The sequence below is a fragment of the Rattus norvegicus genome, chromosome 2 (genome assembly GCF_021556685.1).
Source record: "Rattus norvegicus strain SHRSP/BbbUtx chromosome 2, alternate assembly SHRSP_T2T, whole genome shotgun sequence".
Lineage (NCBI taxonomy): Eukaryota > Metazoa > Chordata > Mammalia > Rodentia > Muridae > Rattus > Rattus norvegicus.
In genome coordinates, this window is record NC_141535.1 from 136,946,583 (window position 1) to 136,974,304 (window position 27,722).

At 46.8% G+C, this 27,722-nt stretch overlaps 1 protein-coding gene across 3 annotated transcripts; it reads left to right on the forward strand.

Moving 5' to 3' along the window:
- The first annotated feature begins 4,535 nt into the window (after window positions 1–4,535).
- On the forward strand, window positions 4,536–26,805 carry Mgst2 (microsomal glutathione S-transferase 2). Of its 3 annotated transcripts, none has more exons than XR_015660281.1 (6): window positions 4,632–4,759; window positions 7,837–7,936; window positions 21,292–21,362; window positions 22,560–22,642; window positions 25,901–25,982; window positions 26,576–26,801. XR_015660281.1 is itself a non-coding variant. In XM_087619361.1 (6 exons), the coding sequence occupies exons 1-5, from the start codon at window positions 4,702–4,704 to the stop codon at window positions 25,974–25,976; spliced, it is 360 nt and encodes a 119-aa protein (XP_087475487.1). In that variant the 5' UTR covers window positions 4,632–4,701; the 3' UTR covers window positions 25,977–25,982; window positions 26,576–26,801. The 3 variants fall into 3 exon arrangements, 2 of the variants coding, with proteins under 2 accessions (NP_001099900.1, XP_087475487.1); XM_087619361.1 differs by having other exon boundaries at window positions 22,560–22,614; NM_001106430.1 differs by lacking the exon at window positions 22,560–22,642 and having other exon boundaries at window positions 4,536–4,759; window positions 26,576–26,805.
- Window positions 26,806–27,722: the final 917 nt, after the last annotated feature.

Consider the following 27,722-nt stretch of genomic DNA (forward strand, 5'->3'; position numbering starts at 1 on the left):
CCCTTACTTAGAAGGAGTCGTCTTCTATTTCCTGCCTTTTGTTCTTTTATCTTTGGGTTTTGGCATGACACTCCAGGGTTGGATGATGGGCAGTTTGTGCCAAGGCTTGTTCTAACAGGACTAGAAGCCACCTGCCTGTGCCTAGGGCAGATGACTCCTCAAAACGGTAAAGTGCCTTTATCCTCTTTGGTCGGCTTCTCCTCATATAGCATGATAAGGCAAAAAGCCTCCATTTCTGAACAGCGAGAAAGACAGTCTGTATTGTTTAGCTTTGTGCCACTGTAACAAAATACAGGAGAAAAATCAGTTAAAAGGGAAAGAGGGCATTTTGGCTCATGGTCAGCTGCTTTGGGCCTCAGGTAGAACAGTATCTCTTGGCAGGAGGATGTTACATGGAATGCCTGTTGGTCTCATGGTGACTGGAGAGTAAGGGGGGAGGGCAGGGTCTCAATCCCTCTTGTAAGGGCACTCTCACAGCGGCCTCACGTCTTCCCAATATGTCCCCCTCCCCCCACCCTCTAGACAGGGTTTCTCTATGTAGCCCTGCTTGTCCTAGAACTCAGAGATCTGCCTGCCTCTGCCTCCTGAGTGCTGGATTTAAAGGCATGCACTCCAGATTAGGCCCTGCTCACTGAAGATTCGTCCAGCACTGCCAATGTTTTGGAGGCCAAGCCTTCAACACAGGAGCCCTTGGAAAACATAGAAGCAATGGGGTATTCTGTCTTGTATCACATTGTATCCTATTCTATCCTATTGTTGCTGGTTCCCATATCTTTGCAGTACATGAGAAGTGGGTACCATTCCTAGTTCACTTATCTGAATGTTTCTTTAAACCTTGCCTAGTTGGCATGGGGCTTTTCAGAAAAGTTGGTCAGAACGTCCTTGGGTAAACTTGAGCCATGTGGAGAGTATCTGTGATGCACTTTCAACCCAGACCATTGGGGTTATCAAGAGAACTGCCTCCCTGATTGCTTCTGAGTAACTCCGGGAAAGAGATGTATTTTCTGTCTCGTTCTTCCCTTGCCACACAGCATGCTGGCAGCTGGGAGAGTTTTGCCAGAGTGCCTTGCACCCTCCGGAATGATGGACAAGCTGTCATGATTTGGAAGCTCTTATTATATTTGAAGGACAGGGAGGAGAGGGAGAGGGTGGGCCAAAGAAGAATGTGGGGCTGTACGATAGAGAATGTTTGAGAGAAAACATTTATTTCATTATAGATATCATTTCTTTACATCGGTTATCAGAATTGTGCAGAAATAACATTTGTTTTGAGACTTGTTCTACTACATTGCCCAGACAGAACCCCACTTTATAGTGATGGGGGTCAATTCCAGGGCCCAGTCTGTGCTAAGCAGGTGCTAGTCTATGAAGCGGCATTCCCAGGGCCGAGCCTAGAGCTTCTAGAATAGTTATATTTAATGTTTCCATCTTATAAAAACAATTCATCCCCATAGTTCAGAAGCATTTTTCTGTTACCAACCCCTGATCTGCCTCATCCAGAGAATGGCATCGTCTCTCGAACGACACACTCTAAATGTACTTACCTGCTATTGTGAACATGTTGCTTACTCTCTTAGTTCCCTCTCCTTGTGTCTCCTTTTTTTTTTTTTAATTTATTTTGTATGTGTACACTGTTGCTGTCCTCAGACACACCAGAAGAGGGCATCAGATCACACTACAGATGGTTGTGAGCCACCATGTGGTTGCTGAGAATTGAACTCAGGACCTTCAGAAGGGCAGCCAGTGCTCTGAACCTGTTGAGCCACCTCTCCAGCCCCCTAGTTACCTCTTCTTAGCTGCGAGCAATGTCTAAGGTTGCCTCTCAGTGGTTCAAGGCTAGCATCCACAGGCCCTGGTTGCTGCTCTATGGTACATAGCTGGCATGTACAAGGCTCTGTGTTTAATCCCTAGTGCTGAGAAAGGCAAAGAGAAGAAAGGGACATTCTAAAAGAGTTGATGTGTCCCGCAGAGAAATGTCTCCTCTTCTTCAATCCAGGGGATGTTACAGAGAACATCTGTGACTCAGTAGGTAAAAGCGCTTTTAGTTCAAGCCTGAAGGCCTGAGCTCACTCCCTGTCCTCTACAGTGGGAGGAGACCACCAGCTCTGATCTCCACATGTGGGGTGTGGCACACACATACCTGTCCATTCACATACCTGTCCACACACCTGCACACACACATACCTGTACACACACATACCTATACACACATACCCATACACATATACACACCTGTCCACACACCTGAACACACACATACCTGTACACACATACCTGTACACATATTCATACCTGTACACACACACACTTGAACACACACATACCTGCACACACATCTGCGCACATATTTATCTATATACACACATACTTGTTCAGTTTATATGTATAACCTGAACATACACCTATACACACACCTGTATACACACATATACTTATGTATACACATACTTGTACACACATCTATACATATATACCTATACACACATATACCTGTACACACATACACATGTATACATACCACACCTACACCCATATATATATATATATTATATATACACACATACCTGTACACACACATACCTGTATGTGCACATATTTATATACATACACCTGTACACACATATCTGTACACACACCTATAGATACACACCTGTACACACACCTGTACACACACCTGAGCACACACCTGCACACATACCTGCACACACACATACACACACACACACACACACATACACACACAAACACACACCTGTAGACACACACCTGTACACATACCTGTACACACACCTGTATACAAACATACCTGTACACGCACCTGTATGAAACATACCTGTATACACACCTGCACACACACCTTTACATACACACTTGTTCACACACATACCTGTTCACACACATACCCATAAACACATAACTATACACACACACACACACACACACACACACACACACACACACACACACAGAAACTAGACTTTGAGGTCCGGATGAAAAGGACAAAAGGAACATTAGTTCTGTGTCCTTGTTCAGGAATGGACTTGGCACAGCCTGCCTCATCCCAGAGCCAGTGCTCTGAAGGAGCCAAGGTGGTGGCTTCTGGGATCTGATTCTTCACCCTGGCCTGTGGCTAGCAGTCCTAAAACAACTGTGTCTGAGGTAACCTGTGCTTTCCTTGCCAATGTTGTCTGACTGAGCTCTCTGCTGACCTTGGCCATTATTCCCCCTGAACATAGGTTTAAGATGCCATGCTTCTTAATGAACTTGCTTGGCATAAGTGACCAGCTTGTGCAGATCTCGCTGGCCCAGCTTTGATCTTTATTTCTTATCCCTGGTCCTTCCACTCAGTGGCTCATTGGTATGTCTGCTGGCTCAGACACAACAATATGTATTCAGGAAATAAAACACCCTTCCAGTTTTGTGGGCCTTGGTTCCGCAGCGGTAGAAACGCTGTCTCTGCAAGAAGGGTCAAAAAGCCTGAGTGAAGCCGCATCGCTTTCTACCTTTCTAGAGGTAGAAGCTATTGTGCACAGGATTAACCAGCCTCAAAACAGAATCGAGAGGTTTCTGGTGAGTGGGGGACAGGGCCATGAATAAGACTGACACCAGGGAGCCCGAGTGCCCTGTTGGTACAAGGTCAAGGGCATCTTTAAGCCACTGAGGAATAGCACATATGCAGGCATGGCCTCCTGGGCAGACAGGCCTTCACCGTCCAGACTGCTGGGCCTCAGCACCAGGCCCAGCCTCCGGGGCAGATGGTGTCTTTCAGAGCCTTTGCACTGAGCTTTGCTTCACCTTGTGGATATGGTTAAACACCTCAGAATCCTAGAGCAATAACTACAAATGCTCGAGGCCCAGAGGCCCAGTGTCCCCAATGAAAGAGTGTGTCAAAAACTGACTTCTAAAACAGAGAGGATGCACAAGGCTTCTAGAGGCTTTGGGCTTTTATTTTTAATTTGTCTCTGGGAGCTGGCGTTGAGGAATTGGGAGAGATCAGTGTGTGTGTGTGTGTGTGTGTGTGTGTGTGTGTGTGTGTGTGTGTCTCAGGATTTGTTCAAAAGAAAGACAGTAACTCAGTAGGCAGCCCAAGAGGGTCAGTCTGGAGGACACACACACACACACACACACACACACACACACACACACACACACGAGAACACGAATTCTGGATCTTCAATCTGCTAGGTGAGACAAGTCATCTTAGCGTAGATGTTGAGTTAGCATAGAAAAGTCTCCATGGGACAGAAAGTCACACTAACACAAAAGATTAGAGAAATCTCAGGAAGGTTTTGGGGAGGGTGTAGGGCTGGTGAAGAAGCAGAGAAAATAAGGCAGGTAGCTGAGGCGCTGAGGCTGGAAGGCTCACTCAGGGCGAGCTGGTAAGTGTGTGCATGCACGCCTGTGTGTGAGTGTGTGTGTAAGGTGTGTGTCTGTGTAGGGTGTGTTCAGGAAGGAACAGATATGGAGCTGTGCCAGCAGCCCAGCCTCGCCTGCTTCTGTGGTTTTCTGTTGCAGTGCAAAGGTTGTTACTCAACCTTGAATCCTGCTTTTTTTTTTTTTTTTCCTTTCCCAACTCTGTTGACTCAACTCTGTTGCCTTTATAAGGGAGAAGATCAGCCCATCAGGGTCCTAAAGAGCCTTCGTTCTTCAGCTGGCTTCCTACATACAGTTCTGTGAAAGAGATCAGAGAGTGAAAGAAAGATGGCGGGGGATTCAAGCCTGCTGGCTGCAGTCTCCCTTCTCTCTGCCTGTCAGCAAAGTAAGAACTCGGGAACTCTGTGTGTGTGTGTGTGTGTGTGTGTGTGTGTGTGTGTGTGTGTGTGTGTGTGTGTATGTGTGTGTGTGTGTTTATGACAGAGAGAGAGAGAGAGAGAGAGAGAGAGAGAGAGAGAGAGAGAGAGAGATTGCTTCAGTGTTTGGGTTTCAAGCCTGCATTTCGTTGGTAATCCTGGTGCCCAGCAGAGACTGCTCAGGGTGTCCTGCCCGCTCCTTCCCTGAGATGGGTAGAACTTGGGAATGTTCCAGAGACTAGTTCTCTCAGGGATGTCGTAGGCCTCAGGGCCCAGTGACTCTGTATCATTTATGGTGACGGTTCATACCTCAGTGCGGGGAGCACCAGGAGTCTTAGGCAGGAACATGAGCACAGAAAATGGAGAGCACAGTTATCTCTTAGGTGTGTTCACTGGGAGACTATTCCTGTTTCTAAAGTTGGCTGTAAACATTTAGCATTTTTTGTTTGGTTTTAAGAAAAACTGCCCATAGCCGATATGATCACCAGGGTAAAGTTCTGCAGAAATCTGCAGTTTAGATTAAGTAATGAGGTCTAAACATTGCAAGATTTCTTTACTAGGATGGTACCACCCCCAATTCTGCCTGGGGAAATGGAGGCTCTGTCTCCCCAGGAGCAAAGTTATTCAACGCATGCTGTCTTCCCTTGTGCTTAGTGAACAGAAGTTCTTTCCAAGAGTGCCTGTTTATTCTTTATGGGATGTATCTTCCGGAAACCTGGGTGGAGAGCTGGGGACAGTGCAGGCTGCACTCCCAGAAGCAAAAGACTGCTGTGCTTAGCGGCAGAGCATGGTCTTCACACTCACCAGTGGCTGGCCTAGCCAGTCTGCTCTGCGGATAAGGCAAAGTGTTAAACCTTCAAACACATGTTTTGTTTAGCAGCCTTTTCGGAACAGAGCAGGAATTTGCTACCAACCCCTGAAGAACTCGGGTCGAAGCAGACAGTGTGCTCTGGTCTTGCAGTTGCAGAGCAGACAGGGACAAGGGCTACACGTCTCTTCCCACAAACGCTCTCTCCCCACAGAGAGCCTTTTGTGTGCTGGCTCATGTTGAGGACACTGTGTTCTGGGACCAGAAGTGAAGCATTTCGATGGTGACGGAAGAAGAGAACAGGAAGAGAAGAGACCAGAAAAATGATGTTTGTGGCAGAAAAAAAAAAGTCTAATTGTTGGGGGTGGATGAGAAGGGGGAGGGAGACGGAGAGACAGAGACTGTTTAGCTAGCCACTTCAATGGAAGTTTGTTTTCATAGACTTAGGACACCTCGTGCCAAGGTATAAATAGCTCAGGCTTTTAAGACAGACCTACCAGGATCTGTGTGGTCCAGCCTTCCAGAAGTGCACCAGGATCGATGTGTGCGGAAGCTCACCTAGACCTGTGTAGTCCAGCTTTCCGGAAGTACACTTAGACCTGTGTGATTCAGCTTTCCGGAAGTTGACTGCTCCAGGCCAGGACATTCTGCTTTTCCATGTCCTCAGCACAGAAAGCCAAACAGGATCCTGAGTAGGAAGTACCTCCATGGCGACTGGCCCAGAATAGGTCCTTACCACTGTTCCAGTCCTAAACTTCTTATCTGCAGAGAGAAGCTGCCAAATAGAGAAGTGGCTTCCCCCGGGGAAGGCTCTGTGATTGAGCGGTCCTCAGCAGTGGACGAAGTAGCCCCCTTTACTGTCCCTAGCAAACAAGCATCCCCCAGCCCCGAGAAAGAGGAAAGATAAGAGAAATTCAGTCTTTCCACAGAAGGGATGGAATAGCTTGTCCAAATTTACCGTGCGCCATCTGCAGCTGGGTTCTTCCTGAGGCAATGAGCTCAGAGTGTAGACTGGGGGCTTTTACTCCAGAACCTGACGGCAAGTCCAACGTTCCTTCTCTTTGTGGATGCTCCCACACCTGTCTCATTTCCTTGGCCGGTGTGGCAGACAGGCGCGTACTGGCTGCAGTTCAGACTTGAGAGAAACTGACCTCTTAGAATGTTTACTCATTCCCAAGCCCTTCAGAAACCCCGTGGAAACCCTTAAGAAACCCCGTGGCAACCCTTCAGCTCGTTGGTTAATCCCGGAGCGCATAGGCTTCATTGGGCTATGAAGCAAATTAGGAGAAATAGTAAACAGTATAGGCCCAGCGGGGTGGTATTGGGGGCCAGAAAGGCCAAGTTCCAATTTCTCCGTAATAGACAGGGCTCCCTTCTTTCGTTGGTCCTGAGAGCTACTGGCTCGTCCACAGTTATTTTGCCCAGCAAGGGTGTACTGGAGGGTTGGACAGGAGGGTTGGACAGTACCCACCCCTCTCTTTCATATCTCTTCAGCCCTAAATATTACATATTTAGCATGTTTACTTCCGCTGTTTAAGCACTTCCGCTGTTCAGCTAACGGGGAGCCAAAGAGAAGGAAAGGATCCTGCTGGGGGAATCCTTCCCAAGCCAGGCTCAGTTCTGACTTACTTCTGTCACAGGGCAAGTGGGCTGTTTCAGGAGAAAACCGTTTATCTCCATGAATGCTCACAGAGGAGAGACCGAAGCCACACAGTCGGTGTGGGATTTTGCAAGAGGAAGCTGTTCCTTATAAAACACCAGTGCGTCAGAAATGAATGTTGAGATATTAAAGTGAGACCAAAGCCTGTTTGAGACAACCATCAAGGACAGGAAGCTGGGGGAGGTAGTGGGAAGGGAAATGACAGACGGCAGGAGGTAATTGTGAGGTAAGGAGATGAGGGAGCTGGGAGATAATTCAGGTGGTAAAGAACTTGCTTTGAAAATGCAAAGGCTTCGATCTCCAGAACTCATATAAAAACAAAATAAAACAAACAAACAAACAAACAACAACAACAATACACCTCCCCACCCCCTGCAAACTGGGCATGGTGGTGCAGGCCTGAAATCCCAGTGCTAGGGAGACAGAGAGAGACAGACAGATAGGTCCCTGGGGTTCACTGGCCAGTCTGTTTTAATTTGATGATTTCTAGTAGGTAGTCCTGGTTCTCAGCCGTACTCACACTTCACTGGTGACCAGTGAGGGGCCGGATTGTAACACGACATTCCATTCCCTTGCAGGTTATTTTGCTTTGCAAGTCGGACGAGTAAGATTAAAATACAAGATCGCACCTCCAGCAGTCACGGGCTCTCTGGAGTTTGAGAGAATATTTCGCGCACAGTAAGTAACACTTTTCACACAGGCAGGCCTGCCACAGACACAGTCTGATGAGGGGAAGCCCCTAAATTTATTTTCAACTACCAGCCCAAGTCACTCTACCTCATTCTCAGGCTCCACTATCATGAAACATCCAATGGGTGATGTTTGCCCAACTTTAGTCCAGAGCTAATAGGGTCATTTACCCAAAATGCTCCAACTTAGGAAGAAGAGTGTCTCTTGAGCATGGTGGCTGATCACAGAGTCCTCCCTGGCCTCCATGATGGCTCAGGAGACTCAGGTGGAACTAACGATTTCATATTTTCTCTTCTTTGGCTGTTAATTTCTCCAAGAACCATTTTCTAAAACCCGAAGCTTGTAAGGATGAGATGTTCCGAGTTACATGGGTTCTCAGAGTCTCTGCTCATCCTGTGTTCCCTGCCTTTTCGGACACACACAGAACCTTTCTGTCATGGACACCATGCACTTGCCTGCAGACATTAGGGTGACCTTTATACTTCATCCCCAAAGCCCAGTGCTTTGGAAACTGTCACCATCACCAGTACCTATTTGACAATGGATTCTTTTGCTAGTTTTTAGGGTTTTTCTTTTATGCCCAGGAGTAAGGTTCACCTATATTTTTCCTTGTTATGGTTCTTGTCTCATTTTGGCTATTAAAATAAAAATTACACCTTGAATTTGGTTTTGGTAAGGCAAGACCCTTGGGTTGACAACATGGTCTCTTGATCAGCCTCTCACTTCCAGAGGGTTTTATAGCCCTTTCTTTCCCTCAGTTTCAAAGTGTACCAGGAATGCCACTGACAGGACACAGTACAATTTTAACTAACATCAAACCATACAAGGAGAAGTCATTCCAGTCCTAGCTGTCTTTAAATCCTTTTGGTTTGTCAAGAAACAAGTATTGGTTTGATGCCAGGGTATTTGACACCTAAAAGTAAACATTTATTTTATGTGCACAGCCTGGAAACAAAGTGGAAGTCACTGTCTTTTGTCCTTGCCCCTTACACACCTTCCTGCCCCCCCCCCCCATAGCCACTGGCATCCATTTGGTAACTTTTGTATTTTTAAACAACTGTGATCTCGCTGCTGCTTTATTTGTAGACGGTTTTAAGCCTTGCCAGTTGAGGACCTTCTATGAAAGGACGTCATACTCTTCTCTTTGTAGTCTTGTAATTGGGTCACTATGTTGCATTAAACCCCGAGCCAGTGTAACATTGTGGTTAAGTAAACAACATTCGAAGTGCAGCAGCATAGAATTCTGAGATTATATTTCCTTCTTATGGTTAATTTGTTTGTTAGTTTCATTGTCTTAGTTTCATTCCTGAGTCTTCTACGGAATGGATTCTCTCCTCTGAGCACACTGAGATGCACTAGCAGCCTGCTATCATCCTGTTCCTGCTTTGAGCCAGGTCCGCTCGAATCCTCCCCGTTTTGCTCCAGAATGGAGGATGCTCTTTAGAGCTGCTGCATGGCTGTTATTCTGGGTCTTCCTGTCGCTACCCTAGAATTTCTTATACTCTCAGGTTTGGGTCACCTGGTACCTGGATTCCAATTTTTTTTGCATTACTTTTGTCTCTTATTTTGGTGGAGCACATTTATTAGTTGTCTGTTATAGCAACAGCTCCATGAGATAAGCAACTTGCAGAGTAGAAGGATTTATTTTGGTTCAGGGCTTTAGATACCCAACTCTGTTGGCCGTATTGGGAGGACATACATCATCATGGAAGCATGTGGTGGGACAGACCCTGTGCACCTTAGGGGTACATACAAAAGAGAGTCCAGGCCTCAGCATCCCCTTCAAAGGTCTACCCAAAGACCTAAGCCCCGCTCTTACCTCCACTCCCTGAAAATAACACACCAACTCTATCACATAGGGGCCTATAGGGGAACTTTCCAGATCCTCGCTAGGAAACCTGTCTGGATGCTTCCTGATTGGTGCTCAGGTTCATAGAATTTGGGGACTTATCCTTTTTAAGTAGAGCATAGCCCCTCACAGCCTGACATCTCTGATGGCCTGGCGAGGTATTCTTATTTCCACATGAAAAAATCTTATCTGTTCAGAATCATGAGGCAATTGTGCCATCACTCTATAGTGTCTTTGGATGCTGTTGACATTTGTCTTCTAGTCCTTGCCATGTGGTACGGGAACCTCGAGAGGTTCTGGGGTGCTCCAGGCCCCATCCATCTCTTCTGCATTACGTCATGCTGAACTCCAGAGCAGGCCTCCTAAAACTCGTGTCCTTCTGTCCTGGGAAACTAAAAAATATATTCTTCAATTTCTTCTTCATATTTTCATTCTTTTCTGGTAGTTGCTCCTGAGCTGGTCTTTATTTTCAGTTCCCGCATTTGGGGGCTTTTGTTCTTTTTGGAGAATTTCCTCACTGCCAACTGTTTACCAGCTGAAGGATTTTTGCTATTCATTGTTCTGACTCTCCGAGCTTATTGTCACCCCCTGCTCTTGCATGGCTGTTTTCAGTGATGTCAAACCGTTATGTCTTTGGGTCTCACGGGTCTGATTTGTTCTTTTCCATTCAAGAATTTCATTAATCACTCGAAAGAATTCTCAATCGTCATTCCTGTTTAAATAGCATTCAGCAAATTGTAAAGATATCAAAGCACACGAGTTTCAATTTCCCAAGCCCTTATGGCCTTCGAGTTCAAGTTACTTTTGATTTTGAGCTTTGTCTTTCGTTTTTGCACATTAAGTAAAAAGCACACATTGACTGCCTTACCTATGCATGACTATCTCCAAGTACGATGGCTTGGCCTGTATCAGTGAGTAAACCAAGAGTCCTTGTGGCATTTACAGCCGAGGAAGACCAAAGGCCAACAGCAGTCACCTTTGCTCCTCCGAGTTTTGTGTTCTGGAAACCCTTTGGAGGAGCCCAGAAGGGGATGCGGCCACATGGGTTGGGGTGGACTGCAAGCTGAACTAGGTTGGCTGGTAGTGAGACCCTGTAACCCAGACCTGGGGACAGAGCTGGGTGGTAGAGTGATTGCCTGTGTACCGATTGCCTTGGGTTCAGCACTATAACCCCACCCCCCAACAGAAGGAACAAAAGGGCTGAACAATCCCCTGAACCAACCAACCCACAACGGGTGTATAGAAGACTGGGAAGTGTCATGTGTGAGGGTTGCTTTGGCCCAACTGAACCGAGAACTCCTGGTTGGGAAGGATGAGTCGTCTAGCAGGTCAGATCTGAGACCACGGCTTGGTTCTATGCTCCTTCTCACTATTTGCACACATTTGATTCTCTGTTTCCTCCCTCCCTTTCTCTAGCTGGACTCCTTTAGTCCTAGAAATAACTCTGGACACAGTTGTAAATATTTCTCTGAAGTTGTTATTTATGAAATAACTACCCAAACTCAACTCGTTTGTCAGAACTCTGTTTGCTTAGCCACAATGGAAGAGACAGAGGCTAAAATAATAAAATAAGAGAATACCCTCATAATACCAAGGTGGATTTGGAGCCAAGAGAACTTGACTGGTTCAGGGGCAGCTCCCCTGCTTCCTTTGGAGGGGAAAGAGGGTAGTCCTACCCCACTCCCTGTATTTCTTCTTGAATGTTCTTTTGCACTAGTCAAGTTCTTGCCTTACATTCTGACATTTGGGACAAATCTAGCCAATTCAGATTCCATTTGTCGGGAGTATGGCGTCTAGTGAGGTGCCTGGAAAAACTACCTGGGCCAGAGGTCACTGCAGGCTTTTCTCTGTCTCTCCTACACTGGCTTCCTTAGTTCTGAGGAAGGAGTGCACATTGCTTTCTCCCTGTCCTGGCTGAAGCGTGGACAACTTCTTCAGCTATCCTCAACTTTCATAAACACGCTGCTTTCCCCCCCCCCCCAATTCTTCTTTACTGTACAGCCCTCAGCAGGGCCAAAGCCACTGCTCAGCCTATCTGAGTAGAATTATCTCAGCAGCATCACTTCATGGTGCTCTAAGCCCTGCGGAGGCACCGCCCTCCTCTTGCAGCAGGCTGGGGCAGTCATCTGGTAAGCTGAATGGCGATCGTTAACTCTTCACACTCATTTAAAACTTGAAGCCTGGAATTTTATAAACGTGTGTTGTATGGTGTAGGATATGTGCATACATGTACACACAGGGGCAGAGGAAGACATTGGAATCCTGTTCTCTATGTGTGTGGTGTGTGTGTGTGTGTGTGTGTGTGTGTGAGAGAGAGAGAGAGAGAGAGAGAGAGAGAGAGAGAGAGAGAGAGAGTAGAGGAAGACATCAGGTGTCCAGTTCTTATCAGTCTCTATTCCTTTAAGACAGAGCATGTCACCAAGCCCAGATCTGAGCTGTCAGTCAGCAAGCCGACATAGGCCATGTCTCTGGCCTTCACAGTGCTGAGGATTAAGGTATACACAGCCACAGCTGGCTTTCTTCACGGGTGCTGCAATCTGAACTCGGGCCCTTGTGCCTGTATACTCTTACCCAATGAGCAATCTCTCTGAACTGAGCATTTCTAAGGACGCTTACTGCTGGTCTGTGTATTAGGCACTATCTGTGGAGATCTGTGGAACTCTGGCCTGGCCAGAGCAGCCAAAAAGGTGCACTTTCGGAGGGGGAATCCATCTTCCAAGGCCGCTGCTGCTCTTGAGTAGTAAGACGCTTTGCTGTGCATATGCCAGCAAGAGCAGGAGGTGGCTAGGAGCCAAGGTCCCGGCCACCAAGCAGGAAGTGACCACAGTAGGCTTGAGCAGCTCCAGTGGTGAAGGCTTCGGGAGAGAACTCTCTTCCCCAAAAGTGTCCCAGTTCCTATATGGCAGATGTTCTCAGACAACCTCTGATGAAATAACTCTGTGTGCCTTTATTCCGTGTGCACAGGGCCTTATATAAGTTTTGGAGTGGGTTGGGGTTTAGAAGCAGATGCTTTCTATTGGCTTGGTCTGAGATGTTAAGGCTGCTTCATCTGGATGTGGAGGGGCTTCTGATGCTGTCCTCTCCATGGGGTGCTGTGGTCATGTGGCAGGATCCCAGTCAGATGCCCTTTATCCATTGAGTTGGATAAAGAGGATGCCCAAGGTCATGAATAATTCAGGTCGGGGATAGGCGGGGGAGTCTGGAGCCCAGCTATAGGTCGCAGGTCTGTCTGTGTTCATCCTGCTTCTATTGGCGGTTCAATTGCTGCATGGTAGAACTGGACCCTGCTGCCACCAGGATACACCTCCCGCTGTATTCCTACAGGCGGCTCACCCAATGGGGAACAATTAATTAATAATTAATTCTTATTTTTGAGGTATTCATTGTTAGGATTGGTATTTGTTCAGGACACACAAGACCATGTGCTCAGCACAAAGGGGATTTATTTGCCCCGGGAGGACAGAGGGCAGGGAATAAGGGACAAGGACAGGAGATAGAGAGGGAAGGAGAAGCGAACGGGGCGGGGGGGGGTGAGGGGGTACTTGTCCTAGAGTGAGACAAAGGACTGTTTCTGGATAGAGAGGAGACAGAGACATGGCACATGGGGAAATGGGAGTTTATAAAGCTAAAGGGGAAGCCCCGTGTAGGATGAGGTGTTTAACTTTAACTGGGCTTGTTAATTAGGTGCACCAAAGGGTGCTTTTGAAAGCTGGACCTTGGTAGTCATCCTCAGGAGGAGGAAGTGTCCAAGCAAGGGAATAGACCTTGATGGCAAGCTTTAGGAATGCAATCTAATGGTTTTAGCAAGGCAGAGGGAATGGGGGAGAAGGGCAAGGCCTGCCAGAGCCATGCTCACCACACATGAGCTGGCCAGAGTCCCTTCACTCACTACGTAGCTCAGATTGGCCTGGAATTCCTGCTTCCAAGTGCTGGGACTCCAGTCCTGGGTCACCATATAGCCTGTCCTACAAGGAGCAATTTAGACATGAACTCTTGTAACCCTTTTCTCACCCAGAGGCCTTCTCCGGGCATGATAAGCTGTCATTCTGACCCTTCTGATAAGAGTCATAATTCACAGGGTTTCTTGCTCCCCAAAGTTCACAGACCAGGCCCTGACACCTGTGAATTTGCAGCTGCTGAATCAGAGTGAATCAGCAGAAACGCAGGAGGGAGAGAAGATCTTCAAAAGCCTCACTGAAGTGTCTGGCCTGTCCTTATTTTCAGAAGCTTCCCTATCTACAGTGAACACATGGTTAGGAAGGTTCTAAGGCTGGCCAGCTTTGAGGATGTCCCCCTCCCCAGCTTTCAGAATGAGGCTGTTACAATCAGAAGTTCATGTTGTGTGTTCAGAGGTCTATGAACTAGAAGGGATGCTGAGAGAAGTCTCACGTGAGCAGCTTCCCGCCCACAAGAGGGTCGCCCTACGTGATGAGTTTTTGAGAACGATAGGACTTTTCTTGGTCAAGTGTGCATGAACCAGGGACTTAGGGTGTCTAAGTTACCGTTCTATTGCTGTGATAAGACACTAAGATCAAGGCAGTGTATAGAAGAAAGGATTTATTGGGTCTCGAAGTCTCATAAGGTTAAAGTTTATGACAATCATGACAATCATGGTTGGGATCTTAGCAGCAGCAGGCAGGTATGGTGCAAGAGTAGTAGCTGAGAGCTTACATCTTGCTCCACAGAGAAAGCTAACTGGCCCGACTCAGGCTTTTAAAACCTCAAAGCCCACCCCCAGTGACATACCTCCTTCAATAGGCTACATCCCCTAATTCATACTAAACACCCAGCCAAACTAGGGACCAAGCATTCAAACAAATGAGCCTACGGGTATGGGGATGGAGGGTGTGTGTGTGTGTATTCTTGTTAAACCACCACAGTGGGTGTTGGAAAATCTATGGCCACCAAAAGTCAGTGGTTCTTGAGTTCCAGATGGGGGTAAGCAAAGGACTTTATTGAGGGTCAGTAAGGAAAAAAAAAATGAGAAAAATTCCTGAGAGTGGGAGGGGTTCCCAGAGAGGGGAAAAAATATCCTAACACATTGTTTTGTGTAGGAGTTTTTGTAGGACTTATGGTAGAAACGAGGCAATGACCAGTGTAATTCCTGTTGCCTTGGTTTTCTGGGCAGAGCCAATAGAAACCCCCATACTCTATGCATGCCCTCCCCATGAAGGTGGGAGATGCTAATGCTGTTTGTTCACTGCCCACCCAGACAAGGGTGGTGGAAGCCCCCCTCCCTTTGTCTGTCTCTGGCTCACTCCTTATTAGCTGCTGACCTTGACTGTCTGATGGCTCTTAGCCTGCTAGCCATTGGCCTTGCAGGTGTCTTGGTGGCTGTTAACTAAACTGCTTGCATTGTTCTCGTATTTACACAATCAGCGTGTATTACAGCTGCCAAGAGGAATCTGCAGTCTTTCTTCTACCTTAGAGATGGGGCCGTAGTCTCGTGTATGGGGTGATTTGCGGTGGTCTCCTTTCTAGACCAGGTGGACAATGCTGGCTAGAAGCCATTCTTGCCTAATAGTAGATAAATAGTCTAATAGTAGACTATTTATCATTCGACAGGGGAACCATGCCTTGCATATATTCTCCAAATAATGGAGGGGGTTGGGGCCTCAGGGAAGCCAGCTGGCCTGCTGACACCGGCTCAGAGCTCTGAGGTCTGGCCTTCCTTTCTCCTTATCTACTTGGTTGTCTCTTGTTGCTGGTTCTCTAATTTATCTTCCTTGGCGCTCCCGACTTTATTGTTTTAACCCTAACCTTCCTGTTAATCTTTATGTGTTATCTGTTTTCACTGTACTATTTGTTATCAGAATGTACTCTTGTCTATCCCCTATGACTTGCATGAGCTGCTTCTGCGTCTAAGTATCCCACAGAGAGGGGAGGGCAACGTTGCAGCTTCTGTTCACTCTTAGAATCCCATCTTTTTTGTTCTGTGTGTTCTACAACACACATAGTATTGTTTTCTAGTTGATTGTCCCAAATTCTCAGAGGTTTAACACAATGGAAGTTGTGCCACACAGGGTCACCGGACTGAGCCCCAGAGGTGTAGGGCCGTAGAGGTGACAAATAGGACCAACTACAGCAGTTGGAATGGTCACAGATTGTCGGAAGCAATAGGGATCGTGCCTAGCTGAAGTCCAGGAAATGGCTGGAGTTCTTTGCTTGTGGGTCCTTAGATGTACATAGGATAGTTGGATGACTGCTGGGTGGAGCTACGATCCTAGCAGTGTCAGGGCTCCTTATTTATGGGGTCCAGGTGAGAGCGTTACATTTTACAACGGTTCAGTGTGATTGACAAGTCTTGGACCTGCGTTTTATAATATGGTTTAATCCCCCCCCCCATGCCCCTGCTCTAGTTTGATAAAAGTGCTACCTTTGTACTTGTGGGATGGGTTTGCTCTCAGTCTGTGCGCATGGGCGGTGCTGGACAGCTGGTGGTGCCTATAGATGGATCCAGGGCTACTTCCCTTTGCACGAATACCAGACATGGAGCCAAAGGCTGCTTGCTCACTGGGATCACCCCGGGGCCAAGGCACAGGCTGCAGCCACTGCTCCACACAGTATGGAGGAACACTGAGTGCACGTGATGGCCACGGTACCCAGCGTTTTCTCAGACTCTTACCATTTTCTCCCTTAAGCCTCGTGTCTCCTAAAACATGTTAGCACCAGACAAATCGGCAATGTATCAGGCTGTACTGGTCTTAAAACTTGAAGTTCCGCCTTCTAGAGAATATCTTAAGTCCAGGCCAAGCAGGACACTTGCTCCCCCTGCTGGCCCTCTAGTGAAGAGCTTTCCAGTTACTCTTCCTGGTGTGGAATTTGAGGCCCTTGGTGACATCAGCTTATAACAGTGACTGCTCCTTCCTACCCCCCTCTCCCATTTCTATATGGGGTGTCAATGTGCAAAGAAGTCAGGGCTATTACACCATGGGGGCTCTGATCAGAAAATGACTAGACACAGCCTGTCCCCCGCACCCCCATCCCCACCGGGTGCATTTACAGGGGAGGGAATATTTGACAGGCGATCATCACTAACCGAAGGGCTATTGGCACAGGAATCTTCCTACCAAACCTTGCAGGGAGAGTGTAGAGCGTAGTTGTTTAGGTGGTCAGAAAGAGGCTGAGCTTTCAAGGGGAAGCAGTACTACCAGATAGACAGCAACAAAAAGTAGAGATCCCCATCTGGCAGCCAGAGAATCACTGTTGATGTCTGAAAGATGAGAGTGAGACAGACGAAGGTGCAGACAATGGTGAATCACTGTAGACCGACTGGGTTTGAAATCACTTAGGAGACACAGCTCTGAGCTGGTCTCTGAAGCTGTTTCTTTCTTTTTTATTAACTTGAGTATTTCTTAGTTACATTTCCAGTGTTATTCCCCCTAGTCCCTCCCCCTCCCCTTCCTTATGGGTGTTCCCCTCCCCATCCTCCCCCCATTGCCGCCCTCCCCCCAACAATCATGTTCACTGGGGGTTCAGTCTTAGCAGGACCAAGGGCTTCCCCTTCCACTGGTGCTCTTACTAGGCTATTCATTGCTACCTATGAGGTTGGAGCCCAGGGTCAGTCCATGTATAGTCTTTAGGTAGTGGCTTAGTCCCTGGAAGCTCTGGTTGCTTGGCATTGTTGTTCATAAGGGGTCTCGAGCTCCTTCAAGCTCTTCCAGTCCTTTCTCTGATTCCTTCAATGGGGGTCCCGTTCTCAGTTCAGTGGTTTGCTGTCTGAAGCTGTTTCTTGATAGGCTTAACTGAGGAGGAAAGACCCATCCCACGGGCTGCGGCCTCAGACTAAATTAAAGGTATCAAAGGAAGAAGCCAGCTAAACACCACACCCACCTTTTTCTCCTTATTGACAGTGGAGGGGGTGTGGCCACTTGCTCCACACGGGTCACCAAGCCTTCTCTGCTGCGGCGGACTGTGAACCATACAATGCATCTTAGAGGAAGCAAAGTTTGAGCATGTCTGCATAGGTCTGAGGTCGGGTGAGTGCAGGAGTGCCTCCTACTTGTAATAGGAGAAGGGACCCATTTCTTTGGGGGATAAAGATGGAGAAATACAAAGTAACCTTCATTCTCTAGTCTTTGCCTTTCCAGGAGCCTACATGGAGCTATAATCAATGCTTGGCCTGATCTCTATGGGCTCTAACTACCCTTGGCTGATGCTGTGTGTTAGCGCAACGTTTGTATTTTCTTGATTACTTCTGGGAGTTGGGGTGTTCCCAGTGACAGCAGCTGGCTGGCTCGGTGTACCTGGTATTGTCTTGGGGTCAGGAGTGTTGTCCATACCTGGGTATCCTGGCTAGTTTTGTGTCAGCTCAACACAAGTTGGCGTTATCTGAAGAGAAGGAAGCTTAGTTGAGAAAGTGTCTCTACAAGATCCAGCTGTAAGGCATGTTCTTAGTTGAGGACTGATGGGGAAGTGTCCGGCCCATTGTGAGGGGCGCTATCCCTGGGCTGTAGTCCAGAGTTCTATAAGAAAGCTGGCTGAGCAAGCGAGTAAGCAGCACCCCTCCACGGCCTCTGCATCAGCTCCTGCCTCCAGGTTCCTGCCCTGTTTGAGCTGCTGTCCTGGCTTCCTTCAGTGATGAGCAGTGCTGTGGAAGTGTAAGCTGAATAAACCTCCCACCTCCAACTTGGTTTTTGGCCATGTTTCATTACAACACTATAAATGTGGACCTAACTAAGACGCTGGACCAAATCCCAGGGCTGCTTTGGGGGCTCCAGTGGAAGGAGGTGAGATTTCAGGGCTCTCTGTCCATCGAGCCTTGCCACCTGAGGCCTGGTACTGGTTCTGGTCTGGAGGCTCTCTAAGCCTTTCACGAAGGCTCTCTAAGCCGTCCACACCAGACCATTATTCTCCAGCTTGAGCTTCACGGAAAGACCCGCACTAGCCCTCCCTTCTCATTCCTCTTCTCTTCCAAGAGACTTCCTTCCTCTTTCATGTAGGGGAACAAAAACTCATCAGTGTGTCAGCTCTGTGGACAGAGCCCCAAAGAGACCACAGGCCCCCAGACCCTTCCCCACAGTGAGACTGGGTGCGGCTAGGAGACTCAGCTCAGTGTAGCATCTCTTTGTTCCTCAAAATGCAGCACCAGGGTCATTAATTCACTGCAAAGGAAGTCTGAAAATAGACTGTTGTGAATGATGCTTCTGAGGTGTTTAAAACGTCACGGCTGACTTTGAATAAGGAGATATGGGAAAACTCAGTCCTTAGGTCTGGAGTAATTTAGGGTGTATCTCGAAACCTAATAAAGGATGGGCCACTTGGGCGATGTTTCCAAAAAGGGCCAGGAAATTGCCCTGACTGTGGAAAGGGCTACAACCCTCCCATGCTGTCCTTCTCTTTTGTTCTCTAGGAACGATTCTATGGAGAGAGAAATGCTGGGAGGCAGGCTCTTAGCTGTAGCTAACTGTCGTTAAGCTTCCCATGAAGCTTTGCGCTTAACCTACCATAGCTACATACAAACTCATAAACTCATCACAGGCAAAAACATGCCGGGGTCATGCCAGGGCCGCAGAGAAAACCAACTTTGTCACTTCTCTGAGTGCTAGAGAGCTGAGCCTCCCCTTAGATTCCGAGGAGAGCTTCCTGGCCACTGGTGCCCTTCTGGGCCTTAAAGAGATGACAAGAAGAAAGAGAAGGATGCATTTCGACATTAGCACTTCCATTCTCCATTTTCCAGGCCCCTGGAGAGCAAAATGTCCTCACTGGTTTTGTTGGTGAGGTTAGGGCTTTCCATGTGTGCTTCAGGATTCCACAGCAGCCATGGCTTTTGTGTGAATGTGGGATTTGCCCATTGTTCATCTTCCTCACTTCTATTGAGGGCAAGGTTTAAATTTAGAGCCTTGAACATGCTAGGAAAACACCTCAACACAAAGAAACATCCCAGCTCTTAAAAACATTTATTATTATTATTTTTTTATTTTTATGTATGTGTGTGTCTTTGTGTGCATGTGCGCATGTGTATGGATCTCTGCAGAGGCCAGGAGAGGGCACCGACTGTCCTGGATCTGGAGTTACAGGTGCTTGTGAGACATTAGGCATGGGAACTGAACTCATGTCATCTACAAGTGGTGAATGGTCTCTTCCGGCTCCACTCCACCCCAGCCCCATTTCTGAAGTTTTTGTTTTGATACAAGGTCTCATTAAGTAGCTCAGGCTGTCCCTGAACTCACTCGGTAGCCCAGGTAGGGAGTAAATGTAAAAATTGCCTGCCTTAACCCCTTCCAAATAGCTGAGGTGACAGATATGTGTCACCAGGCTCAGAAATGACAACTTATTCTGTTAAGCTCCACTCAGATGAGCACTGAGAACACTGTCCTCCTTGGCTGAGCTATCTGCTAATGGGCTAGAGCTAGCCCGATACTGCACCTCACCCTCCCCTTCTCTGCCAGGCACAGATGGGTTAACTGCAGCTCCCAGAGAACTATTTCCTCATGCTTAAAATAGTGTCCAAATCTCCACCTGACTTTCCCACAAATAGAGGCTACGGAATGCTACTCTCTACTAATTTTAATTTTTACTTCATGCCTGTGATTATTTTGGCTGCATGTGTATCTGTGCAGCCCTTGTGTGCCTGGTGGACACAGAGAGCAGAAGAGAGGATCCTGGAACTGGGGTTACAGACACATGGGTGCTTAGGAATGAACTCAGGTCCTCTGCAAGAGCTGTCAGTGTATTTTTTTTTAAAAAAGATTTATTTATTTCATGTATGTGAGTACACTGTCACTCTCTTCAGACACACCAGAAGAGGGCATCAGATCCCCTTACAGATGGTTGTGAGCTACCATGTGGTTGCTGGAACTTGAACTCAGGACCTGTGGGAGAGCCGTCAGTGCTCTTAACGGCTGGATCATCTCTCCAGCCTGTCAGTGCTCTTAAAAAGATGTCAGTCAACTGGTTACCTTCCCACTGCATACAATGGGAATTAAATGTATTCATTTCTTTACTTCAGGTGCTTTTAGGGGAATTATTTAAAGACTTGAGTGGAAAGCTATGGGTGTGAGAGAATTTTTAACAAGAGAAATGCATAATGTGAATGAGTAGCCTCTTGGGCTACTTGGTTAAGGCGTGGAAATCTATTGAGTCCCTGGAGACCTGGCTCTTAGAAAAGAGCCGTGGCGGGGCTGGGGATTTAGCTCAGTGGTAGAGCCCTTACCTAGGAAGCGCAAGGCCCTGGGTTCGGTCCCCAGCTCCGAAAAAAAGAACCAAAAAAAAAAAAAAAAAAGAAAAAAGAAAAAAGAAAAAAAGAAAAGAGCCATGGCACACTTCACTGGTGAAGGTTTATGTGTAGAGAATGCTTCTTGGCCCGGCTGTGTGGTTTGAGCAATATCTGACTCTCACTTCGAAAGACTCCTGTTAAGTGGAAGGATCCTTTAAATTCCTCGTGTAAGTTCTGGTATTTGTTTGAGTTGGTGGAATGCTCACCTGCAGGTGGAGAATCGATACATTAGTGTTTCTTCGGGAATTAAGTTTCTTCTTTCTTTTTCCCCTACAGGCAAAACTCTTTGGAGTTTTATTCCGTATTCATCATATCGCTGTGGATGGCTGGATGGTATTTCAATCAAGGTAATTATAAGAACATGTCAACTCATTCCAAAGAGGACCGTGGTGTTTAAACACAATTAAGGGGCAGATAGATGACCATATGGCTACTGTTGCTGGACATGACTTTAACTATAGGAAGCAATGCCTTTATACATCCAAATTCTAGGTGCACTAAGATGGCCTCCATGTGATTTAGATCAGGAATTAAAAAATAAACCCAAACACTGGCTGTTGGATATAGGGGTAAATGCCTGAGAGCCAGACAGAGGCAGAGCCTCACCGTCTCTCAGATAGCGATCCCTGGTAATGTAGCTTGGTGGAAGAATACTTGCTTGGCATGTACAGGGCCAGGAGTCTGGGTTTGAGCGAATTCACACTGTCCAACATTAGCACCTTGGATGAGATGGGGCTCATTCAAGGTTGTCCGCCTGTGGACCACACCCAACTTGAGACAAACAGCCTGCTAGACACTCAGGGGGAAAAAAAAAACTGACTCAAACCTTGTCTTTGAACCTAATAATCTAATTGAACTGGATAAGCAGAACACAGAAAACAAATTCACCTTTACAACAACAAGGTTCACGGAGCACTTACTGTATGCCAGGTCAGTTTTTGAAGTTCATAGATTTGTAGGGTTTAAAACTTTCATATGATACAGTCAATCATTGAGTCCTATTTTACATACGGGGAAACAGAGGCACACAGGTGTTAGTGAGTTGTCAGGCCTGGTATTCACCAACGAGGAGAAATCAAGGACATAGCAGGGCTGTTGATATTTGTCCAACAGCCTATGTTTGGAAGGCTCAGAAGAACCTGTGTCTTGGATGTCACCGGCTTGCAAGCATCTGAGGGCTTTTTGTAGCCATGTGTTCAGGGGTTGGACCTGCATGGATGCACTAGCTGGAGGAGTAGAATCCCCTTTGGTTCCTGCACTGGCCTCTTTTGGTTTTGCATTTGATTGGTAAGATTTAAATAAACTGAAATCCAGCTGCTTCCAAGGAACCTTCATCAATCTCTTGTGATTTTTCCCGCCAACCAAGGAATTTCAGATACGGTGACCTTTAGAGAATAAGTTTTTAGCTTTACTCAACTCATCCTTTTGTTCCTTAATGGCAGGAGTGGAAGTGGCTGTTCCTCTTCATCTAAGGGCATATTAACAATGAATAAGGGACATGCCGTTAGATAATGGGATTCTGTCTCTGTCTCTTGACTCTTCAGAGTTTCCCATGATGGACTTGAATGAGGCTGACTGCCTAGAAGAAAAGGTTCTTGGGTAACTTGTCATTCTTTTCTCTCCTGAAGTAAGTTGCCTACTAAGGTGCTTCTGGCTATTCACTGGCATTGGGGGAATAATTCAGTAGGTTGACATAGTAGATCTCAACAGAGAGCATGCCTAGAATCTTTAACATCCTTATATGCCAGGGAGCATGGCCTCTACTCTGGGTTCCCGTGTTCTGATCCTTTGGTGCCTTCTCTCTTCAACAGTATCCCCCAGAGTCATTTCTTAGAGGACAGAACTCCTTCTGTTCCCTTTGCCCCACAGCACCCCCAGGGCTTTTTCACAACTGTTTCAAGCCTTTGATTTTCTTCTCTCCAACCCTTGTCTTCTTTACTGATAGAATAAAGGTGCTGGGGTAATGGCTCACTTCTTAGAAACCTCAGTTCTGATCCCAGCATCCACACAGAGAGCCTGGTGCAGAGAGGCACATGCATCTATAACCCAGTGACGAGAAAAGACGCTGGAGGCAGGTTCTAGCCAGTGAACTACAAGCTCAACAGGAGACCCCTGGCTAAAAAATTGGGAGGTTGGGGATAGTGACTGAAGAAGATACCTCATGTCTGATATGAGGAAGATATCTGCTATCAATCTTTGGCTTCCATAGTGCACACATGCAAATACATCCACAGGCACAAATGCCCATGTGGACATATACTTCATGCAACACACACACACACACACACACACACACACACACACACACCTCACATACACACACCACATATACACCACACACACACACACACACTTCACATACACACACCACATATACACCACACACACACAGGCACACACATACACCCCTCACATACACACACCACATATACACCACACACACACACACCTCATATACACACACCACATATACACCACACACACACACACCTCATATACACACATAACATATATACCACACACACACACACCCCTCACATACACACACCACATATACACCACACACACACACACCTCACATACACACAGCACATATATACCACACACACACACCTCATATACACACATCACATATATACCACACATACACACACACACACACACATACACATACCACATATACACCACACACACACACCTCATATACACACATCACATATATACCACACATACACACACACACACACATACACATACCACATATACACCACACACACACATACATACACACACATACCTTACATACACACCACACACACACATACACACACACACCTCACATACACACCACACACACACACACACACACACACACACTTCTCTATCATAGAAAGGATCAGCTATGGGCAGAAAAGATGTTTGTTTCCTTCATTTTATCTTCTTGGGGTGCTGAGAATCAAACCCAAAGAATGGAGCCAAGCACCCTGCTGAACTGCAGCCCCATCCCAAGAAGAGTAACACCCAGAAAGGTAAATCTGATAACCAACTCTTTAGAAAACACCTGGCACATCCTGGACATTAAAACAATCTCGGTGACCAAGTAAAATGGAGAATTTAGTTATCCAGAATGTCACAGTCCCAGACAGAGGTGCTACACCAGTAGCTCTCAACCTCCCTAGTGCTGCAGCCCTTCAATACAGTTCCTCTTGGTGTGGTGACTCCCAACCATACTATTATTTTCTTTGCTACTCCGTAAGTGTAATTTTGCTACTGTTATAAGTTGTAATGCAAATATTTGTGTTTTCTGGTGGTCTTAAGTGACTCCTGTGAAACGGTCATTCATCCCCAAAACATCTCAACCCATAGGTTGAGATCCACTGCTCTAGACATTCAGTTTGTATCTGTGAGGTGCCGAGGAAGGGGCCTCATTTAGAGAAGACATCAGTATTTTGACTGTTGAGAACGGCAGCACATTCTGTTGTGCTTTGCATATTTGGGGGATAAAACTTAGATGTGGTAAAATGCATAGATCTTAGGTGTTCAGTGAAGTTTCACAGAGGAGCACACTTGTAGGAATCAGTTCTCTATCAAGATCTGTAACATGGCCGCCACTCGGGAAGTCTCCTCTTTCCCCTGCACCCATCCAGTTCTGTTCCTTCCACAACCCTGATTTTCCCACAGTTTGGTTTTACCCACTCTAGAGCTTCATGTGACGGGAACAATGCTGTATGCTCCGAGGTGCAGTGCCTCAGCTCACACCCGAGTGTTACTGAGATGCGGTGTGTTGGTTGCAAATGGAACTCTTCTCATTCCCTGTCAGGTGACAAGGGCACAGAGGGCTATCCCATTTGCTTATCAAGTCTCCCGATGACAAACTTCCAAACTTTTGGTGACCATCAATACATAACTCATAGTTATGGTGACCAATCACAGTTCTCACGAATGTTCTCGAATGGGCCTTTTTATGGACACATGCCTTCCCATTTCTAGAATAAATTCATAGAAAAAGGATAGTTGGTTAAATGATATTTTACTCTTATGAGAAACTTCCAGAACTTTCCCTAAAGGGGCCGTGTGATTTTGCATCCTAGCACTGATGTGTGTGCATTCCATGCACTTTATACTGTTGGGCTTTAAAATTCTCTAGCCATGCTGGACATGGCGGCACATGCCTTTAGTCCCACACTCAGGAGGCAGAGGCGGGTGGATCTCTGAGTTCAAGGCCAGCTTTATCTACAAAGTTCTATGAAAGCCGGGGCTACGCAGAGAAACCCTATCTCGAAAATATAAATAAATATAAGATCTTAGGCATTCTTTTGGGTACTTGGAGGTGGCATCTGACTGCAGTTTAAAAGCATTTAAAATGAATTACGTTTTACTTCTTACCATTGCTCGTGTGTGTGTGTGTGTGTGTGTGTGTGTGTGTGTGTGTGTGTGCGCGCGCGTGTGCATGCCATGTGTGTGCATGCTATGGGTATGTTGGAGTGTGTTCTACAGAGCCCATATGGAGAGCTAAGGACAGTGTTGCGGAGCCCCGTCTCTCCCTCCTGCTTTCCTGGTTTTGGGAGACAGTATCGGGTAGCCAGGTTTGAGTTGCAGGCTAACCTCTACCCACTGAGACGTCTCCCTGGCTCTCACTGTTGTTTTAACTAGCAGTTTGCTGACCTTGAATTGCCTTGAAACATCTATTTAAAATGTGATTACTGGCACACTTATTTATCATATTGTGTGAATTATATGTTGTTTTTCTTTTATTAACATAAGGATTCATTATATATTCTGGGCACATGTATTTTGTTTTTGTTAAAATACTTTTTCAGAAACATTTATTTTGAGAAACATTCATTAAATTCTCTAACTTTCCTTGATTTCATTTCTTCCATAGTTTTTGCAACCTGTCTGGGTCTCCTGTACATATACGCCCGTCACAAGTATTTCTGGGGCTATGCAGAAGCCGCTGAAAAAAGGTAAAGAGAGCCCAGTTGTGGCATATTCGAGCAAGTACCGCAGGGTCAATTTGCTCTTACTGAGAGGCAGTAAGAGCATGTGGAGTATTGGTGACTAAAATGGCCTGTGCTGTCTGAGGCCAGTTTTGCCAAGCCACACAATTAGGCATGAGAGGAGAAAATGGAAGTGTATATTTGTTCTTTGCACAGGAGCTTTGTTTGTTTGTTTTGGTTTTCCAGATAAGGTTTCTCTGTATAGCCCTGCCTGTCCTGGAACTAGCTTTGTAGACTAAGCGGACCTTGAACTCATAGAGATCACCTGCTTCTGCCTGGGTGCTGGGATTAAAGATTTGGGGCACCAGCCTCTGGCGAAGGCACTTGGGCTCAACCAGCAAGGCTTCAGCACTGTTTCTATCGTGCTTAGTCAGACCACCGCTGTGCGGGGCACTGTTTCAATCCTGCTTAGTCAGACCACTGCTGTGTGGGGCCCTGGGCATCCTCTTTACGTTTTGTGGAAGTTCTGAGTAGTCCAGTGACCGAGCAGCCTCTCCCAGGACCCTGAAGTCTCATCACAGCCCAGTCTGACACCTTTCTCCCTCACGTTCACCCTGCAGGATCATTGGTTTCCGGCTGAGCCTGGGCATTTTGGCCTTGCTGACTGTCCTCGCTGTCCTGGGGGTAGCAAGCAGATTCCTGGACGAATACCTGGACTTTCATGTTGCCAAGAAACTGAAGCGGCCCTTCTAAGTTTTTCTTCCCTTTCATGCTTGTAGAGGCCTCGGCACCACTCTGAAAACAATATGATGTCATGTGTGAAATAAAAACTTTTATTTGTCTTGCTGTGGCTTTGTGGAAACGCTCCCTTTTGCAGAACCCGGCCCTGCTCGAGAAGTGAGTTTCCCAGTGAGCCAACCGCACTAGGTGTATAGTCCCGGGCTCTTAGGATACAAGCTGAGGGTGTGACTGTTTTAGTGAGGACAAAGCCTGGCCCACGTGCTGGCATTCATGTGGGCCATCACTACAGCCTCTGACATGGCTTCTGTCTTGATGAAGAGCCCCAGGTAGAAGCAGCTCAGGCGGATGGACCCACAGCACTGGCTACAGAAGGGCAAGAAATGCCAGGAGAAGATGTTAAAGGCATGAAATAGTCAGACTAGAGAGTCATCAACTAATCACAACTCTGTGAAGGTGTATTTCATGAAGAACAAAGGAAAAGGGGAAACATTGCATCATTTTAAGGATTCCCTAAGGGGATGTATTCATTCCCCCTGACAGAGGATCTTGGGTCCCTGCAGACAGTGGCAGATCTGTATCTTGTGGGGCTTGTGGTGTAACTGAGGACACAATGGAAGCCAGGTGGCTGTCCTGTCTTTGTGTGCAGTCACTACCTGGCACTAGTCATTTGATATCTCATCTTCTCTTCTGACAATTGGGAGTGATTCTGGCTTCTGGCCTCAAAGACCTTAGAAAAAAGGATCTAGGTAGAGCCCTCTGTCAGCTGGGTGCAGACACCTTCTAGATACTCTTTAGTTTTACTAGACTATGAATAATAGAAAAGAAAACAAAAAGTAACAGTGCTTTCATAATAAGAGGAGCTAACGGCCTCCTGGACAGCACCGGACACCCGAAGGAACGCTGGTAAGACACTGGTTTGCAAAGGGGACATTTGGACTTAAGTCGAATTCCACCACTGGTAGGCGATCGACTCTGGACAAAGTACCCCTCAACAGGAAGTTGTAGGAAAGAAACCAAGCACTCCAG